This window comes from Chiroxiphia lanceolata, chromosome 1, assembly GCF_009829145.1.
Source record: "Chiroxiphia lanceolata isolate bChiLan1 chromosome 1, bChiLan1.pri, whole genome shotgun sequence".
Classification (NCBI taxonomy): Eukaryota; Metazoa; Chordata; class Aves; order Passeriformes; family Pipridae; genus Chiroxiphia; species Chiroxiphia lanceolata.
Genome location: NC_045637.1, coordinates 98,939,059 through 98,959,456, shown reverse-complemented (window position 1 = coordinate 98,959,456; position 20,398 = coordinate 98,939,059). Strand labels below are relative to the sequence as shown.

General features: G+C 38.3%; 1 protein-coding gene across 25 annotated transcripts in view; it reads left to right on the top strand.

The window, feature by feature from the left end:
- The window catches only part of TNS3 (tensin 3), a 229,485-nt gene that overhangs the window by 197,544 nt on the left and 11,543 nt on the right, over positions 1 to 20,398 (top strand). For all 25 annotated transcript variants that reach the window (XR_004357506.1, XM_032690225.1, XM_032690219.1 and 22 more), the window contains 10 exons: positions 1,089 to 1,257; positions 3,589 to 4,232; positions 4,880 to 4,966; positions 7,991 to 8,119; positions 10,429 to 10,524; positions 13,251 to 13,328; positions 14,794 to 14,871; positions 18,925 to 19,093; positions 20,048 to 20,116; positions 20,334 to 20,360. Coding sequence is in view for 24 of the 25 variants with exons in the window: in XM_032690225.1 (XP_032546116.1) it covers positions 1,089 to 1,257; positions 3,589 to 4,232; positions 4,880 to 4,966; positions 7,991 to 8,119; positions 10,429 to 10,524; positions 13,251 to 13,328; positions 14,794 to 14,871; positions 18,925 to 19,093; positions 20,048 to 20,116; positions 20,334 to 20,360 (1,546 nt within the window). In the remaining variant the exon portion in view is untranslated. The remainder of the gene's footprint in view (positions 1 to 1,088; positions 1,258 to 3,588; positions 4,233 to 4,879; positions 4,967 to 7,990; positions 8,120 to 10,428; positions 10,525 to 13,250; positions 13,329 to 14,793; positions 14,872 to 18,924; positions 19,094 to 20,047; positions 20,117 to 20,333; positions 20,361 to 20,398) is intronic.

The following is a 20,398-nucleotide window of genomic DNA, read 5'->3' as shown; positions in this document are numbered from 1 at the left end:
CTTGTGCGTACAGCTTATCAGACTCCAATAGACTTAAATATTTCCAGTTTGTTTTAGTGCTCCTTTGCTTAGTCCTCCTCCACTGAAGGTACATTTTGATCCAGATTTTTCCTGTGGTCTCGAGGGTTTGAGGTTCCCAAAGGCCTGTCTTACTGGTAAAGACTGATTGATATGAAGAAGGTTGTGAGTACCTCATTGTGTTCTGTGCCATCATGCACCAGGTCCCCTGCCTCATTCAGCAAGTGGGCTGAATGGGCAGGCTGAATTAATACCCGAATGTTGTGAGATTCTCGAAACTGCTGCTCACTCGTTCCATCTCCCCCTTCCCTCTGCAGTGGGCTGGAGAGGAGAATTAGAGTCAGAAAAGGTGAAGATCATAGGTTTAGATAAAAAAAATTTACTGGAAACAGCCATGAGATAAGAAAATGAACAGTAACAGCAACAATATTAATAACAAAAATGTACAAAAGAGAGAACGAGTCACGTGCAAAAATACTTACTGGGGAGCTTTACCTGACCCAACTGCAGCCATGCCACCCTCACCGCTCCCTTTGACTTGGAACTGGTGCCATCCCACTGCTCCTTCCACCATGCTTATTAGACTGGAAGGAGCCCCTTCTCCCTGGAAGAGACTCCCTTCCCCCCACCCTTGGCAATGACCTGAGGTGGTATAGAATAACCCCCAGGCCCTAGCCATGTCTCCTTCTGGCTACTGCAAAAATTAACCCTGTCCTGGGCCAGAACCAGGATACTCAATTTTCTGTCACTCTGCTGTTTAAGTGCAGATAGTGTATATAGTCACACAGGATGCTTGACTAGATGTACCTGATTAACACTGTGGACTGTGGAATGCAAAACATCTTGGAACAGGTGGGTCCGTTCTCATCTGGGGAATGTATACTGGAGAACTGATCAAACAGTTTGTGTTGCAATTCTGTAATCTTTATTCCATATGCCACTTGACCTGCTGGATGTTTTCAGTGATCAACATAATTTTGTGAAATAACTTGTTAGTGCTCAAACAAACAAAAACTCTTCAAATGCGTGTTGTTTTTAAATTTGCTTTTACTTTGTTTTCTTTGCCACAGAATCTCAAAGTTATATGGAAGCCATTAACCACTCTGTGGTGATGTCTGACAGCACTGTGGGCACTGATCCTTTGCTGAGGGCCAACATGCAGATGGATCTCCCCTTTCAGCCCTGTTTTGCATCTTCTTGTGCTGTTTCAAGTAACAGTCCTATCCCAGGGGCAGAAAGGTAGGAAAAGATTCCCCTACTTTTTTGTTTAGTTCTTATAACTATAGTTTCCAGCCAAGACATTATGATTGCGTCTTCATTGCAGAGCATTTGTCTAGGGACTTTGAGTTTGGTTGTGACATTTAATGTAGATGTTGTCCACCAGCTGGACAGATATTATTTATTATGTCAGGGACACAATTAGCTTTGAAGGTACAGAGGAAGAAAAAAATAAATAGGATTTTATAGCTCAGTTATGTTACATGCTAACACAAGCTCATATATGTTTTTCTGTGTGCTTAATCAACATCTCTAATGGTTTACTGAAAACTGTTTCATAAAATTTCACATTGGAATATGAGAGAAAGGGAGCACTCTTCTTGCTGCAATCCGTGCGTTTTTAGTCAGTAAAATGTCAGTGGGTTTGTTTTGGTAGTGTATAGCTGACTCCCTTTCTACTGCTCAGCAGGTTTAGAAATTTTATTATTTTATAATTGTATTGTGGTAAACTTGTAGGGCTCTGGACCAGAGCTTGAATAGTATAAATTTACCAAGTAGTGCTTGTCCAAAGGAGCTTACAGAATAAGCTGAGAAATACCAAAAAGCAGCAAACAAACAAAGAGTCCCTGGCTACTGTTTGAAGGTTCGGAGCACCATAGCAATAATCATAAGTCATTAGTTATGCCCTATATTTACTTAATAGGCAAGGTGGCATAATCTGATGAGGTTACCTTCTCTATCACTATGCGATAACATTCCTTTATGGCTAATTATCCTGTTGTTGTTCTTGGCTATTTGATTACTTTTTCTCATTAAGTATTTGGTTGGTGTGTCAGACTCTCAGTGAGTACTTCAAGTATGTTGTTACCTATTTATCTTTTATTTGTCTTCCAATATAATTGGTTCAATTTTCTATCAGTACTGAGACTGTGAAAGAATGTTTTGATTTTGATTACGAATGTGAATCATAAGACTGAACAACGTATGTTGCTGTTTGCTTTAGAGGATGCAATGAAACAAATAAGTGGATACATATTAAAAGCTTGTCAGGCAATGCAGTTATTATTAAGTTTACATACCTGCTTCAGACTTTATTGAGAAAATTTTGTTCCCTTCTTTCAAAGTATTTTTTCTGTCATTTTTCATTTCATCTAGCAGATAGCTACAGCTGTAGAGTTTTTCTTCTTGCAGTGATGTCTTTTTCCATTTACTTCCCTTCCGTTTCTTTATGGCCCTTCTACTTTGAGCCGTTCAAATCTACTGGCATCCATGCCCACAGTTCCCTTTTAATTAAATATCCTTTCCTTTTTAATATATATCTTACGTCAGCTTTTTCCCCCTTGCATTTCATGATGAGTTTGCTCCCTCTAGATTTTATATTAGTAATATTTTCCAGCTACAGTCTAAGGACATACATTTTTAGAAGCAAGGAGACAAACTTTTATCAGATGATTTCATCAGAAGCTTAGTTTCTCTTGTTTAGAAGGAATTTTTGTTTATTTTTCACTTGAATAGGTAGAATTGCTACGCAGTAGAAAAATCTAATGTTTACTGTTGAAATATTTAATTCTAATTCTATAAATCAAAATTATTCCATTGTCAAATAAATCAACAGCTGGACCTGCCTCTTTTTTTAAATATAAATTGTATTAAAAGCAACCTGGTCTGCAAGATGGGCCTTGTGAACTCTGTTTTTATAATAGTTATTAATTTATTGTGTGATGGTGCACAGCTACCTCCTTAGCCCATTTTTTCTTTTTCTTTTTTTTTTTTTTTTTTTTTTTTTTTTTGTGAGCAAAAGACACTCTGCATGTAGGAACTGATTTGAGCATGTCAGGTTCCTTCTATAAACCTCTACTTTTGATGGCAGCTTTGGCATAAGAAATTCTTGCCTCCTACTGCTCTTTTCCAGGTAGAACTTTAGCTCACCAAGACCACTGTATGTGAAGCAATGCTGTGAACAGCTTCACTAAACTCATTCATATTAAAAGTAACCCTCTCAAACAGGGAGAAGGAGAAGTATCTTTAACTGTCATTGATTTGATGGACTGTTCTATGGTGCAAACTCAGAAACTATCTCATCAACATGGTTAGGTGGAGGATGAGATAAGTAGAACATAGTAACCTACACTGAAGAAATGAATGTCAGGGTGAGAATGGAATCCCTTGATCCGGCTGCATTATCTGGTCTAGCAAATTTTCAAAGAGCACTCTGAGGTATTGTCCTGGGTGTGGTGTTTCATTGCTTTCAATGATTGCTGAAGTATGGGTTGTACAGTGACCTTTTAAAGGAATGACTTGGCTGTTGTTTTATTTTTATGTTCATTTTTTGGCTTTTTATTTTTTTGACAGCTCTCCTGCAACAGAACGTCTTTGGCTTGAAAGCAGCCCTAAAGCTTCCCTATCACCTCAGTTTTCAATGGGAAACACCAGGCAGCCAGGAGGTTACCTTGTGCCCTCTGAATTTTCAAACGCTATGCAAGATGTCTCTCTCTTGTCTCATTTCCAAACTCCAGGACTGCAAGTGGTCACGCTGAGCAACCTGGAGAATTCACCAGCAGAACCACAGCAAGAACATGCTATCAGTAGCAGTACCCGTGCCTTCCTGAGCTTCAGTGGGGCTGTCAGGGGCAGTAGCTCTCCTGGAGAGGAGACACAAGCTACTTGCATAGCCAGTGCTAGCACCTCTCCTAAAACCCTGAGCTCATCAGTGGCAAGTGCTGAGGAGAGTGGCTTTTTGACACAAAACTTTATTAGAGTGACCTCTGGACACAATAACCAGAACAGTGCAGTTCAGCAGCACCATGGAGGGAACGTACGTGCTCAACCACCTCTTCCAGAGAAGAAGAGGTCCTCTGAAGGAGAACGTTTCTTTGCCTCCGTGTCACCTTCTTCAAGTGGCTTCTCTAGCCCTCACAGTGGAAGCACAATCAGCATTCCCTTCCCAAACGTCCTCCCAGATTTCTCAAAGATGTTAAGCCCTTCCCCAGTGCCAGGTATGTTCTGCATCAGAGAAATGCAAAATACATGAGGTTTTATATGAGTTTATAAAAAGCATTTAGGAGATTTTAAAAGTGGAAGAGAGAAAGAAAAAAATAGAGGGGAAAAAAAGCGGTGGAATGAAAATGGCGCAGAGGACTTGAATGTTTGCAGTAAGTAGTGCCAGTTCACTGTCTTTGGATGTATTATTCAGAAAACAAGGATGCAGAGTTCTTCCTGCACTTCCTAGATTATCAGCTAAGAGCAGCCTGCCTATTCAACTGCCAAACTACAAGTGAGTAACGTGGAGTCCAATTTCTTTTAAAAAGGGCTGGCTTCTCTCTGCCCCTTTTAGACTTGTGCCACTACTAGTTAAAAATGTAGATGTGTGTTCACTGGACCCTGTTGAGAAGTGTGTATTTAATACAGTTTTATAAGAGTTTTTAATATTTTGTAGATTTTGCAAAATGAAGCTTCAAACATGCTTTCAGAATCTTAGTGCAGTGTATCTTATGTATTTTCTGGTTCTAAAACAGCTCAGTGTCTTTAAATTGTCCTAATGATGAGATTTTTGAGTAATTAGGGTGATTAGACATTAGAAAGAAAAGTAAAAATGCTTTTATATTTAAAAGATATCTTGACATTTTCCCCTTTTATTTTACAGAAAACACAATTGATAAACATGTGACCGTAAAATTTGTTCAGGACACATCCAAGTTCTGGTATAAACCCAATATTTCACGAGAACAAGGTATATCAACTGATATATATTCTGGTATATCCATTCACAGAAAAGCTAGTTGATGAAATCTCGTTTTTTGATACATCCCTGATGCTTAAAAGAAATATAAAACCTAGAAGGGCCATAGACAACCTCACTTTAATTTCTTTGGTTGAAAGGCTTCTGAATTTGAGTGTGGAGGGCAGTCAAATAGTCGTTAAAAAATATCCAGTTAATCAGATTAATCAGTTAATCAAATTATTAGCCTAACTGAATGAACTATGAAGTAATTCAGATCTACCTGTGGTAGCTGCTGCAAATATCCTTTACTGAGAAGCTCCAGATTTTGGAATGGCAGATAAGCATGAAGCAATACCAAAGAACTGTCTGCTCTCAGAAACCTTTTGAGTGTGTGTGCTATTCTGGCATGACTTCAGAATAATTTATTAGCTAGAAGTCATCACAAAAGTATCCTCATCTACGAGTCCTTCTGTAGCCTGAATTTCAGTTGTCAGCTGCAGGTGACGTAAATAATTTCTTGAAGGTCATGAAATAACACTTCCACGGAACAACATCTTTATGATGTACAGTGCAGATACAGTACATTTATATGTAGATGTATTATTGAATGAGCTGAAGAAAGCTTTTATTACCTATGTGAAAATGTATACTTACAAGCACCTTGAGTACTGCATCCAGCGTACAGGAAGAACAGAGAGCTGTCAGAGTGAGTACAGAGGAGGGCCACCAGGTTAATTAGAGGGATGGAGCACCTCTGCTTTGAGGAAAGGCTAAGAGAATTTGGCTTGTTCAGCCTGGAAAAGAGAAGATTTCAGAGCGACCTAATTGCAGCCTTCCAGTACCTGAAAGGAGCCTACAAGAAAGATGGAGAGGGGCTTTTTACAAGAACATGTAATGACAGAAAAAGGGGGAATGGTTTCAAACTGAAAGTAGGTTTAAATTAGATATTAGAAAAAAATTCTTTACTCTGAGAGTGGAGAGACAATGGAACAGGCTGCCCAAAGAAGTTGTGGATGCCCCATCCATGGAAGTGTTTAAGGCCGGATTGGATGAGGCTCTGATCTGATGAAAGATGCCCCTGTCCACAGCTAGAGTGTTGGAAGTGTGTGATCTTTAAGGTCCATTCCAACCCAGGCCATTCTGTGATTCTGTGATGCTATGAACTTCCATCTTGTCCCTGAAACAGTGCATAAAGAAGCATGCTGGGTGCTTTGCAAATGCAATTGGTCTGATGGTGCTGGTGTTCATACTGAATATTAAGCTATATTGAATTGTGATTAATGAGTTATGGCAGGATCTTAAACTACAGTTTTTAAAATGGACTTGTCAGAAAGGAAAAACTACTAATTAGTTCTGCATTGAGAAAGATGTTCATACTAAAGCAAAACACTGTGAACTTCAGCTATTGGCAAACAATGAATTGCTATGTCTGTCTAGTTATTAGGTTCTCAGATGGTGAGAATGTTGTTGTGTAGTGGTAAATATGCCCTCAGTGGAGTAAAGATCATAGAAAACGGAACATTAATTCATTTTTGGATGATGGTTTAGTGGTCCTTTCACTCCAATCCGCTTTCTCTTACCTGTTCACCACTCATAATGAGAAATGAGTCTTTAAAAGTACAGAAAAATATTTCTGACTTGATGCGTGTCTAGGGAGGGAAGTCGATAATGAAGGAATTTTAAATCTAACTGCTTAAACAAATGAGATGAAAATTTTCCCAATCTTTTAATATGCCTCTTTTTGAAGTAAAATTCCTTTTGAAAAGTGTTTTAAGATACTGTTGCTGAGGAGGAGGAGCATTTGTTATTTTTTTCTGTGTTTAATAGAATGTTCATGTGATAGGTTATTTCTGTGTATTTAGAAGTATTATGTGAATACTGCTGAATTGCAAGGTTTTACGTATTCATTGTCATCCTCTCAATACATGGTGTTGTGAAAAAAGGTTTTTTCTTTTGCCATCTGACAGATGAATAGAACAGAGTGTATATATGTTTGCTTTACTTGCTTTAATAGAAGAAACAATTATGTCTGCATTTTCTCAGGGTTTTTTTTGTTACTTGCCCTTTTTTATGGGAAAAATATATGTATTTATGATGTAATCATTGCTCAGGCCTTGCAAAATATGGCTTCATGCCCCATATGCATAATATCCATGTTCTGTGTAAACAGACAATTATGGAGTCCCAGATCAAATCTGGGCTTTTTCTAGGGTTTCTCTGAAGGCTTTCTGATCCTAAGAAATTCTTGAAGCAAACACAAGTATTGCTAAAAAGTGGGGGGGGGTGGGAAAGCAAAGTACAAAGGTTTTATTAGGATGAGTCTTTAGATTAACTTTTTGTCTGTTTTCAAAATAAGTTTAAAATTTTGGGCGACTAGATTTCAAAGTCTGCAGCAGACTCATGCAAAGCAACTGCAAGTGGTTCCTCCTGGGGAAGGACACCACACTTGCAGAAGAGATCCCAGAATATAGATGTAAAATATTTCAATGCTTGGACAGTGAAAGAGCAAAATATTCAGTTACCTCCCTTCCTTTGCTTTAAAACTACTAAGGGAGTGAGACTGCTTTGCAGAGACAGAAACTTGGTGGTGGATGAAAACAAATCTGTTCTGCCCGTTGAAGCTGAATAGGAAGTGAAAAACAGTGCTGTCTAGTTACCGTGGGAATTACAGAGAGCTATGCAGTCTGTAACACTTCTAACAAGCTGACAAAATCTAAACAGAAATCAACTTGCTCTTGCACTGCTTGTAGGAATCCTGGTGGGACCTTAGCACCCTTCTCAGTTTAAAAATCGGTAGGGATCTGTACTTCAGGCTTCTTTGAAAGAAGTATCTGTGAAATTTGGACGAGGTGTTTCCACTTGGGTCCCCCAAATATGCTTGACTGTATTCTGTTTTACAGCAATTAGGACAGAGAAAAGCATCTTATTTCCTTTAATCCTGTATTAAATATAGATTTGCACTTCTGTACGTTTTGAGTCTGTGCATTGTACTTGAACTGTTTTTCTCTCTCTCTTTCCTGGAACTCCTTGCAGCCATTGCTGTTCTCAAGGACAAGGAACCTGGGTCATTCATTGTTCGAGACAGTCATTCTTTCCGGGGAGCCTATGGGCTAGCAATGAAAGTTGCAACACCACCTCCTTCTGTGCTGCAGTTAAAGAAAGGTACTTAAGGGCTTTTATATATTATTAAACAAGCCATACATAGTAGGAAGTCCTTGTTACTGGGTAATAATCTGTTGGAATCTTCCTCTCATCTCATAAGTGCAATTGAATTGCAGGCTACATTTGGTACCTTGTTGAATGAGACTGGATAAGATGCCTGTTGTACTATACAGTTTCACCATGATATGTAAATCTATTCATTGTGGCTGTGCATGTGTTGTACCTTCTCAGCCTAATAGAAAATTATTATCATCTCAGCAATTAATCCTCCCTAGCAATCAGAAGTCTGCATTTGATTCACAGACCACCATGTCAAGCTTTCGCTTAGCTGGAGGGTTGAATATTTTTGACCCCAAAATATTCAGTTTAGTTAAGTAGAACTGAAACTCGATAGAGTTTCAGTTCTACTTAAGGTACAAATCTGAGGTGGTTCCCTAAGGAAAGGTGGTAATTGTTTAAAAGAAGTGGTGAAATACACCTACTCTGCTGGTTTCAGTGCCTCCCTGTTCCTGATGGTTGTGAAAGGTAAAATGAGAAGAACGTACAGAAATCATTAATTGATGTATGGAAACTCAGCCTCCAATATCTGTAGTGTTCTTATAGTAGTAGCATTTGTGCTACTGCAGGGGTAGTGGGGTTATTTTTATTGCTACTGTTTTTCTTTTACAAAGCTCATTGTGTTTCATTAGTACATGCTATCTGGTGAGCCAAGCAACAGAGATCATCGGAAAGCAATGATTCTTAGGGTTGTTGTTATGGAAGCATGGTTTTGTCTGTTTTGGTTGGTTGGTTGGCTGTTCATTTGGTTTTTTGGGGTTTGGGTTTACTTTCTCTGGGGCTAGGTTAGCAGTGCACCTCTATTACAGTAACACTTTCAAATTCTGTTTCAATCTGGTATCTTGAAACAACTTTTAATAACAATTTGCCATGTAGTCCTTCTTTTTATTGCCAGTAAACATCAGCAGAACCACTTCCATGTCACAAAGACAACACAGGGTGGTGATAGTTGCAATAAGTACAGAAAGACATGAAAGTTCAAACCCTGCTAGCCTTTAAGAGTTTATGTTGGTAGTACCACAGGTAAGTAGTAGTAAGACTGTAGCATTCTTCCACTTCTTACTTTGTGATACTTAGCCTTTTTGATATCCATTGTTTCATCCCAGAAGGCACAAATTTGTTCAGTTTCCTGCAGGGTTTCTTGTTCCAGGCTTCCCCTTCCCATATATCTTGTAGTCATTTATTTTTAATTTTGCGAGAGCATAATGGCAAACAGTAAACTGTTTGAAAGAGCTGTCTTTACAATATTTACTTGTATAGAAGTTTCTGCTGTCCGTATTAATATGTGCATCTGTATTAGCCTGAAAATCAACCCTTGATGTGTTTCCTGCTAGATCAGAGTCAAAGGGAGTATTCTCATTTGTTGCTCTTTTGTTAAGGTTTGAATGATTGCATAGCTTTGTCCCATTGCTGTGAAGCAGCCCTGTAATTATTTGGAGTGGGATTCAGTTTGTAGTTAGGTGTGAAATATTGTGAATGCATCTTTCAAGAAATAATTAAGTTGCCTTAATTATACGTCTACATATATATGTTTATGTTTAAAAGAATGCTAAAACTCAAGGGAATTTTTCAATGTCTCTTGGACTTTGAATCTCCTCATTATGTCCAACTATTTTGGTTTGTTCTAGATTCCAGAGATAAAAACTGTCTTTACAAATCTAGTGAAACCTGAGTGTTTCATGTAATATGTTTGTTTTCAGGAGCAGAGACTTAGCATAAAACTGCAAATATTTTGAAATTTAAAAATCCACTGAAAGACTTGGCATCATTATCTTCATGTAGCTAAATCTTCTATTGTTTTAATCTGGAAAAGTTGTGCAAACAGAATGTCACTGGAAATTGGAGTATTTCTTTGTACTTCTGCTTTCTGGTCACAGTGGTTACGAGTTCTTTTAATGGGCAAGTGCATCAAAATTTCTAGCCATTCATTTTCCAAATTTCTGTTCCCGTCTGTAGTTGTGACCATGCTTGGACATTTTGGTCACCAGTGTATATTTGGATGTCAATCACTTATGAATATAAAACTGTTTCCTCTGGTTGTTTAAAGTGAACTAGTTGCTTATTTATTTGTCACAAAATGATCTTTTTACTACAGCTTGTAATTTTGCATCCAAGTAGATCTAATGTATTCTTCGTGTGCTGCATATAAAACATTTGGTCATAATATGGACAAACTGCTTCATAATGACTTGCTAATTTCTGAGAATTGTCAGTTCATTGCTTCTTTTCATGAGCTTTCTTTTTTAACACAGTTGGAGATTTGTCAAATGAACTTGTAAGGCATTTTCTGATTGAATGTACTCAGAAGGGGGTACGCTTGAAAGGATGCCCAAATGAACCATATTTTGGTAAGTACTGTGCATCACAGGGACAGAGAAAATGGAAACAGTTTGTATTTGCCAGTGCTGACTTGGGTGAAGTGCAAACGAGAGAATACTTAGCTTGAGTCCTGATGACTTCTGTAGGAACCCATTGTAAGGTTATGGGAGCCTTGTACACATTTACCTTAAGTAGATGTACAGGGTGCTCTAGCACAGATGCACATGACCAAGCTTCAAGCAGTCAAGCTTGTCTGCCACTGCCAATGTCGCATCAGATAGCTGAGCTATATTGCTGTTGTGGTCCTTATTGATTCAGGACCTTTGCCCTGTTTTGTCCTGTGTTATATATATGCTGTATATTAGCTGGCTAAAATGAGACCAGAATGATACATTCACAAAGTACATTATGCTGTGTCAGCCTACCCAATGTAATATGATAACTGTAATGATCAACAGCCAAACACCTACCTAGCTGCTCACTCATTTGCTTTCCTCGGTGGGATGGGAGGGTAGGATGAGAAAGCTTGTGGGTGGAGATGAAAACAGGGAGATGCTAACCAGTTACTGAGCAGAAGAAACTCAACTTGGGGAAGATTAAAGTTTTTCCAATTAAAATCAATATTCAGGTAGCGAGAGTATGAGGAATACATTCAGTGCAGGTAGTAGCTTGGTGTGCAGCTGCAGTGTGAGCTGCAGGTTTGAGTGTAAGTGGTGAAAGCCCCAGTCAAGATGCCATGACTTGCCAACCCTTTGAATAACAAAGGGCCTGTGGACCTTTGGCTCCAGGGGACAGGACACTGAGAGACACAGCAGGAGCCGATGACTTCCAGACTTTCCCCTGCTTAGAGTATAAGGATATAAAAGCCCATGGGTTCCTTCGTTTGGGGTCCCTCCTGAAGGCACACAGCTTGAGTTTTTATTTTCTTATTTAGTTACTGCACCAAGATTAAATTATTTTAAGTGTTGGGATGTGTGAGACTTTGCTATGGGAAACCTGGGTTGATCCAGTAAGGAAACCTGGTCTGACCATGAGTGTGGAGTGTGTAGCTCCTGTGAAGGGACCTCAGTCCCAGCTCACATGGTGTGACAGTGGCAACCAGAGTGGCTCCTAGATGATTGGTCAAGGAAGTTTCCTTAACATGAGAAACAAAGACTAGTATGAAAATAGCACTTATCCTTCCCCTTTTCCAAGCTCAATTTCACTGCTTCCCCAAAGGCTTCTCATGCCCACTACAGGGGGATGGGTGGCATATGGTCATTACAAAACAGTTCCTCTGCTTCTTCATCCCTCTCCTAACTTTTCCCTGCTGAAATGTGGGCTTTCCCCAGGGACTGCTATCCTTCAGAAAAAAAATCTACTTCAGCATGTGTTTTCTGTAGATCACATGTAGACCAGCTCCTTCAGAAAATGTCCATCTGCTCCAATGTGAGGGTCTCCAGAGGCTATAGGGTGTGGAATGTCAGCTTGGATGTAACCTAACCCTAACCCTCCCACCCCTTGCTACGAGCCTTGTCACATACATTCAATACATCCATGAAAGGGCCATCTACCATTAAATAAACAAGTGTAAAATGACAAATCCTGTTTAAAGTAAAGGTGGATTCAAGTTTGTCAGTGTTTGGCATGAGACTTACTTCAAATCAGAATTTTTAGTCTATTCCTACCTTGATCTTGAAGTACCTGTTTATGACACATATGTAGCCCTACTAATTATTAGTTTGAGCATCTCCTAATCTCATAATCTTTCAACGTATACAGCCTCAAAACTGCTTCACAAAGTAGGTGGACAGGCACTATCACACACTTTTGTGGGAAACACAAAATGTAAAGGAGTAATAGTTTGGAATAACTGGTCTTTGCATTTCTGTAAGAATTGGGTCATCTTTTCATTTTGAAGAAATTTTTGATGAACTGTAAAAATGAGGTTGGTTTTGGTTGAGCTGGGATTTTTCTCCAGCACATGGTTATAATGTTTGATGGTTGTTTGTAAATGGTATTGAAGGATGGCTTTTTGTACAAACAGATTGATGAATATTGCGCTTTCCTCTCACTGTTTAGAGTATAGTTTCACATGCTAATTTCAAGGATTATTAATGTTTAATTATTTTAATTAAGCCAAGTACAAATGACAAAAGTGACTTTGAATAAAAAAGAATAATTTAATAGAGAATGCTATGTACCTCACTGCTGCATTGAATGAAAGGGGATTTACCCAGACCATCTTTTACACTTTTAGAAGTACAGAATACAGGTATGTGTATTAAACAGAACACTAGACAGTGAAGGTGGCTAAGAGGTAGAACTCCTCGGTCTTTCTCTGCCTCATAATAGAATAGTGACCTCTTGTGTTCTTATCATCTTAATAAGATTTTACTACATTTAACGTAGCAGAAGTTAAGAGCATTGAAAAGAATCTACTGACTGTATTTTGGCATTTTTGTGCTTTCTCCATTTGAAGTAAAGACATTTAGGTTAGGATTTAAGCAGTGCATTTAAGCAGGGAAAGGGGGCATATGATTGTGATTAATGAGTTCAAGATCATCCAACTAGGATGGGAAGCATGAATACACTAAAGTTGACCCAAGAAGATCTTGGGTCCTTCTTGGTCTCTTGGTACCAGGAGATTTTTTTTTTTTTTAAGGGAAGCAGAAGGGGCCCTTGGTCTATAAAATACTTGAAAGCAAACATAACTTGTGCATTCTTTTTGTCCACCAAGTTAACTGTGCATGTGTTGTTGCTTTTCTGACCACAGGGAGTTTGACAGCTCTGGTGTATCAGCATTCCATCACTCCACTGGCATTGCCCTGCAAGCTCCTCATCCCAGACAGAGGTATGCTTGTTAAAGTACAGAAGAGATATACCCAGGCAAGCTCTGCTTTAAAGTCAGTGTCTGAAGGCAGGTGAATGTGTCACAAGGCAAGAGCTAAGCAAAAATGCTCAGGGAAGCAAGCTGTGTTTTAAGAGTTGTTCTTCAGTACTGGTGATGACCCTTATCCAAGGTGTAGTTGTGAACACTCTAGTACTGTGATATTCCCGTCATAAAAATCTATGCATCATGGAAATCCACACAGTAATCTAGCATGTAGGAAGACAAATGTACTTAGACATTATATTATGCTCGTGCATGGTTAGATTTAGACACAGCTGTCTGATATTCTCCCACATTAAGTTAACCTCAGACGCATTACTAAGATGTTAAATGTTCAAGTGGTTTTTGACTGAACTTTTAAAACTTTTGTTAAAGACTGTATGTCAGTGTTCAAAAATAGCATTTGATTTATGCAAATACATTAATGAAACCATTTTAGCACAAAAATATGCTATGGTAGATGTGACAAGAGATCTTTTTATGTGGCAAAACAGTGTGGCAGGTGGGCTTGTTCTCCTTACCCTCCTCACCTAAAATGGAAAACTGCTACTCTCTGCCAGAGGTACAGGACTGAAACTTTTGCCTTACCCTGAGTAAACATACCACAGTGAAATTTTATTTTGCATTTAGTTTTTAATCTGATTTGATCTCATGTTTTAAGATGATCTTCTGTGGTTAATGACAGGATGCAATGCCTGGAGTATTTAAAGCATCTGGATAACTCTTATAACTCTAGACATGTGAACAGTGTCACAAATTGTATTATGGCTCTCTTCCTCATTTGAATATATTCAAAGCTAGCATACATCATGCTAAAGGAAGCAGTAAGTGACATGTTTTTACATGCATTTGTATAATTGAAACAACAGGCTGGTAGATGGTTTTCTCACTAATTTTAACAAACAATTGGGAGGCAAACATTCCACTGCTGTCTTAAAGGTTTGAGATGTTTTTTAAGGAAGAAGAAAGGAGCATTATGTTGTCATCTTCTGAATCAAAATATAATTAATTGGCTTCATCATGGTAACACAAAGCCTTTGTGTATAAATTAGTGTAAATTATACAATGAGATAATTAAAATTTCACTATTTAAAATATTTTCAGGTTGTAGTGAGGGAATATAGCTATAAGTACTGTTTCAGTGTGGCATCGTGTGCCCCTGCAGCATATGCCTATGGAGTTATGTCTTTTATTGTCAGGAAATAAAGGTTTAGCATCTTGCAGTGCTCAAGGCAAAAAAACCTGATGCAGCACAAAACCCACATAAATGATTATAATTTCAGATACAAGATTGTTTCATGTTTCTGGCCAAGAGTTGTCCAGTAGATGAGATCACAGTTAAAAATGCTAAACTCATACTTGACCATATGCTTTGATTTGTTGATTGAAGTCCATACAAGACACTGATAGTGTTTTCTGTTTGCAGATCCCTTGGAAGAGATAGCAGAAACTTCTCCACAAACTGCTGCAAACTCAGCTGCAGAGCTTCTCAAACAGGGTGCAGGTCTGTTAAACTTCTTCCTTGCATTTGACTGTCACCAAAGTTTGTATCTTACAGACTGGGAAAAACTGAAACTTGGACTAGACTGAAGGATGTGTAAAGGGAGCAACTAAATTTAGAGTGCTCTGTAGAAGTGTAAAGGGTACAGTGTAAATCTGTAAATCTGAAATTAAGAGGCTGCAATTGAGGCTGCAGGTTTCGTTCTGTTTTCTGCAACCAGCTCCTAAGTTCTACAGTCATGTGTTTGCTTTCCAGTCATGTATTTCATGAGACTGTGAGGTATACAGAGGTTTATTCAAGCACAGCAGCTTCTAAGCAGTGACATTGCTTTCATAACTGATGATCTTAGAGAAGATATTTTCAGCTTGTGGTTGCAGAGGTTCATGAACTATGTCTGAGGTCTGTAAAAGCCAACTAAGGAAGGTATACAGTAAAGTTAAGTTCTCGTAATAGGGGTCAACAATACCACTGGAAAATGCTTACTGTTCTATCAATCTGAAAAAAACCCTAAAAATATTAAATAACAATGCACTGTGCTTCACTTGGTGCTGTGCTGCATGTTGTTCCGAAATATCCTGTGTATTTCCCATTGGATGCTGTTTTATGGATTCTCATGCATACTGCAGCACTCATTCTGGCAAGTTAATTTGTCTTACAATGAGATTATTGATGTGACAAAAGAACCCTGACTAGACTACCTCCAAACAATGTGATGCTATGCATTGGTACCATCTGTATCACTCTCAAATGGAGGTATTAGCAGCAGCTGTGTAGGGGCAACTCTGCTTCTTATCTGCTTTGTTTGTGTACGGCTGATCCAGAGAGAGCTAGTTAAACAACCTGTATGAAGAACTGTGGTGGCATCCTAACTCACTATATTGGATATTGCTCTGAGTACCTCTTAGTAACCTTAAGGCTGTCCTCAGAAGAAATGCAGCTACTGTGTTATTCCACTATACAGTGAGCATGCCCAGGGAATCCTGTCCACGCCCTCCCATGGTCCGTGGTTTTCAGGCTGCTGTGAATTCTCCCTAGGATCTATCTATCCACCCAATTAGTGCCGTTAGAGCATGGGAATACACTACATTTACCACTCTCCTTTGAGTTTAGTCTACTACTGGAGCCACAAGTGAGTGTTGTGGCCAAGCATGCCTTTCTAAGAATGCTGCCTCATGGCCCTCACCTATTTTAGAGCACTTCTGAAGGAGGTAGTTGCCAAGCTGAGAAGCTCTGGAGAGAATGTTGCTCCTTGCTTGTGCAGCAATCTGCTTTGACTTAAAAATGTGAAGTACTACTTCAAGTGCTGTAATTGAGCAGGCATGTGTGGCTGAGGCAATAACAAGTCTTTGCGAGGCTGTGCTGGGAGTGAGCACATGTTGACTCACTGGTTGGGGTTTCTTGTGGACAATATAGAAAAAATGTTGGTTTCTCCTTGCTCAGACAATGCTTTTCAAAGAAAAAGAAATAATTCTTCCTTCAACTGGGGCAGTAGTCATATGGGAGCTGTCATATCATGGATCATTTGGGGTGCTTAGTACATTTGGTTTTAACCTGTTTTGTTGTTATTTTCGTTTTTAAACAAGGGTTTGGAACCTGAATAGATAAATTAGCTAGGAGAGATTATCAGGTGTTTGGTTTTTATTTTGCCCTGATACATCATTTCCCACTGATTTTCCATGTTTCAGCAGTCCCTTTCCAGTCATAGAGACATTTAGCTGGTGGAGTTCAACACTGAAGTGCAAAACAGAAACTTGTACATTTTGTCCTTTCAAAGAAACTTCAAAGCAGATACACTTTCTCCCTGCTCTTCTTTACCCTACCCTTCTCCCACTCCACATGCAAAATATTACGTGTTCTCCTAGAATGATTATTTTTTTATAGCTGTCTGAAAAACCTAATGAGCATTTCCAGTTATGATCTAAATGCAGAAGCCGACTAGAAATCCTTTGCTTCTTGGAGAGTGACAGTTGAAGACTAGTAACCATACAGATAAGAGGTTTTTCTCTAGAACAGACCTTGCTTTATTAAACTTCCTGTTCAGCAACAAAATCTTCTGCAGCAAATAAATCACAGTTCTTCATTTCTGTTTCCACTGATACAGTCAGGGGACTAAGCATTCTAAACAAATCACATTGCCAGTCTAGAAGCAGCATTGTTAAGCTGTTGCTGGTGGCACAAACGTGCTCCAAAATGCCATGTGTGAAAGACCGAGAGCAGCAACATTGCAGCACAGCTGCATTAAATACGTTGTTAGACCATGCTTGATGTTCTTAAATGAGAAATTTTTCAGCCTTTCTCATTACCTTTCCTTTTCCATAATCTCCTTTTTTAAGCTGGCAATCTTTGCACTTTCCAACACTTTTGAAAAAGGTTCCATTTATTATTTTTTGTGCTACAGAAGTAATCTACTGTATTTGGTAACTGCTTTTTGAATTATCACATTGAGGGTGATCTAGATAAAATGCTTGGTGATTTCATTTAGAAACAAAACCTGAATACAGTCTGTTGACACCAATGCCACTGTGTGGCAGAAGAGGGACTCTTGAGGTCACAGAAGTGGTGATGTGTGTGACTATGAAAGAGGGGAAGCTTCCTGTGGTGGGAGGGACTCACAGAATAATGAAGAGCTTTAGATCTGTATCAACCATACACAGTAGTGAGGTGAGGAGAGCTTATGGTTTGGAATGTTATTTACAGTTTTGGGTTGCTACTCATCATCTTGAATCCCTCTGTGCATTGATTCAAACGAAAGTTATTGAAACCATCGCACCCATGTGCAAATATATTTTGGAAATCTTACCTTGCAAATCAAATAAATCAAAGCTCATGATCCCTTCTTTCACTGATAGACTTCAGAGCTTGAAGTTACTGGGCTGATTATCATGCTGGAATCAGACTTAGGCTTATGCAGTCTTTAACTGTGTGATTACTCGGTTGTTTTGAAAGTGCCAACGTCTAGCTCTATATGGAGATAATAATAGGAGAAAGCTTAAGTCTTGATTACAGAATAGCCATATGAAAAGAGAAGCCATTAGATTTAATTTGATCTTTGCTTTCATAATGTTGGCAAGCCAAGCTAAAGTGCTAAACAAATGAAATATTAGCATGGTAATTTGTACGTGTCAGCTGCCAGAGTTGTAAATTCTGTCCTGGATACCGACACAGATGTTTTTACCAAACACAAAATCTGTTGGTACCAGTGTTTAGCTATGGATGTGTATTATCATTCTTGCTTGTTCTTAATCTGTTTGTAAATTTGACTTTATACCACAGTCCCAAAATGAGCGTGTGAATAATTCTATTAATACTATATAATAGTAAGTTGTACTGCACAATGTTAGATAGCGGTGTACTATGTAGTATTATACAGTACTATAGTACTACTGTATAATTCTATGTAAGATTAGTACATTTTTTCCTAGTGCTCATTGCAGATTTGATATTAAACCAGGTCAAAAAAGTAACTGTTTGGTAGCCTTAGAAACCAATGAGCATCTATTTTATGGAGATATTTCAGAAGTTACTATTATCTCTGGGAGACAAATAGTTCTTTTAGAAGTAAGCACATGCTGAAGCAAAGAATAGGCCTAAAAATATATGTCAGTAATTTTTATCAGTGTTTTGTTTGCCCTGAAATCCCTAAACATAAAAAACACTATGAAATTAATGAGAAGTGAGCTTTGCAACAAATCTCAATTCTTTCTGGGATGAAAACATTTTTGTCTTGTCAAACAAGTGAATAGTTTCCTTTGAAAATAGTTTAAATACTATTTGAAACTAAAAAATGTTTGAATGTATGCTGCGAATGTGTATTTTCTAATTGGCTGATGTATTTGAACTTAAAAGCAAAATATTCCCCTTCTTTCCCCTAGGGAAAGCCTTTGCTCCAGTAGTCCCTACAAGTGTACTCTCTGGTAATGTCTTGTATTTATTTAAATTTCAGGATCTATGGGTAATAGATAAATATAGTCATTGGCTTTAATATAGTGGTGTTAAAAACAAAGGGAGAGCAAAATGCCTATGACCCTTCAAAGCCTTTCCCCTCTTTTGTTACAGCATGTAATGTGTGGTACCTGAATTCAGTGGAGATGGAATCCCTCACAGGCTACCAGGCAGTACAGAAAGCCTTGAGCTTGACACTGATGCAAGATCCTTCTCCTGTCTCAACCGTTGTCCATTTCAAGGTGTCTGCACAGGGAATCACACTGACAGATAATCAAAGAAAGTAAGCAAAAGAGGGATGGGAAGAGACTATCCAGCCCTGTCCTCAGCAAGTGTTGGCTGCTGTTGATTTAATGTTCCTGCTTACATTCTTAGAGGATACTAGGATTATCGAAAGAATGATGGTGACAGTGTAAGCTGGCTGGAGTACTGGAGCTATGGACATTAGTAATATTTAAGCTATGTAGATTACTTCCACATGGCATATTTTACCTCCGGAAGGTCATTTTACCATGGCATTTTTTTGTTGCTGTTTCTTATAAAAAAAGAAAGTAATGGCTTTGCCAGCATTTGATATTGAACTTATTCAGTGAAATGATTTATCTTCACAATGTCTTTCAATAGTATCACTGAACAGAGTTGACTTAAGCAGATGCTGGGTATCTCCAGTATTTGAAACAGTGCTTTGGATATCCTGTAAAAAACTATGATTAAAAGTTAATTTATATTTACTTTGTACTAAATGCTATTTAGGCTACCATGAACTCTCTTCATTTTGAAAAATTACAATAACAAAAAAGGGACAATAGGAATTCATTATAGATTTAAAAAAAAGTGCCAGACTTCTTAATTCCATGGGGTGTGCAAGCATTTGTAGCAGATCAAGGACAGAACATTAAACTGTAATGCCTAGAAGTGTGTATATTTTGAAATGTAACGTAATCAAATCATGCGCAAGTTCCAAGAAGTTGCATTATGCACTAATATCGTATCTAAATGGCCAGTTTTTAGAATACTCCTAATCCTTTTTCTTAGCTTGAGGATTAGTTTTCCTTTGGTTCAAAAAGTTCATGTTGCTTGGAGCAGTTCAGTTGGCTTTCAAGGTCACTCAGAAATACCAAAAAGGATATATTGTCATTGTTAAGACTAAAACAATTTATTTTTCAGATCTGCTTATTGTTTAAAATTTTAAGCATCTTAAATGTTTCTGAAACTTGTTCTATTTCTTCCTATCCAGACTCTTTTTTCGGCGACATTATTCAGTCAATACTGTTATTTTCTGTGCCTTGGATCCACAGGACAGAAAGTAAGGAAGATAAGCAGTATTTTTAATATGCTGTTTGTATTGTTGATCCACCAAAAAAAACCCCAACCTCCCCCCCAAAAAACAACCCCCTACAAAACACCACACAAAACCAAAAACCACCAAAAAAAACCAAACAAAAAACCACGCAAACCAAAACTAACATAGGTTTCATTTTTGTTTCTCCATTTATTTTTTTACTGCTTTCTTAATGGACAAGATGGATGAAAGATGGCCTTTCTGCAAAGTAAGTGGACACTTCTGTGAGTCTTTTAACTGAATGTT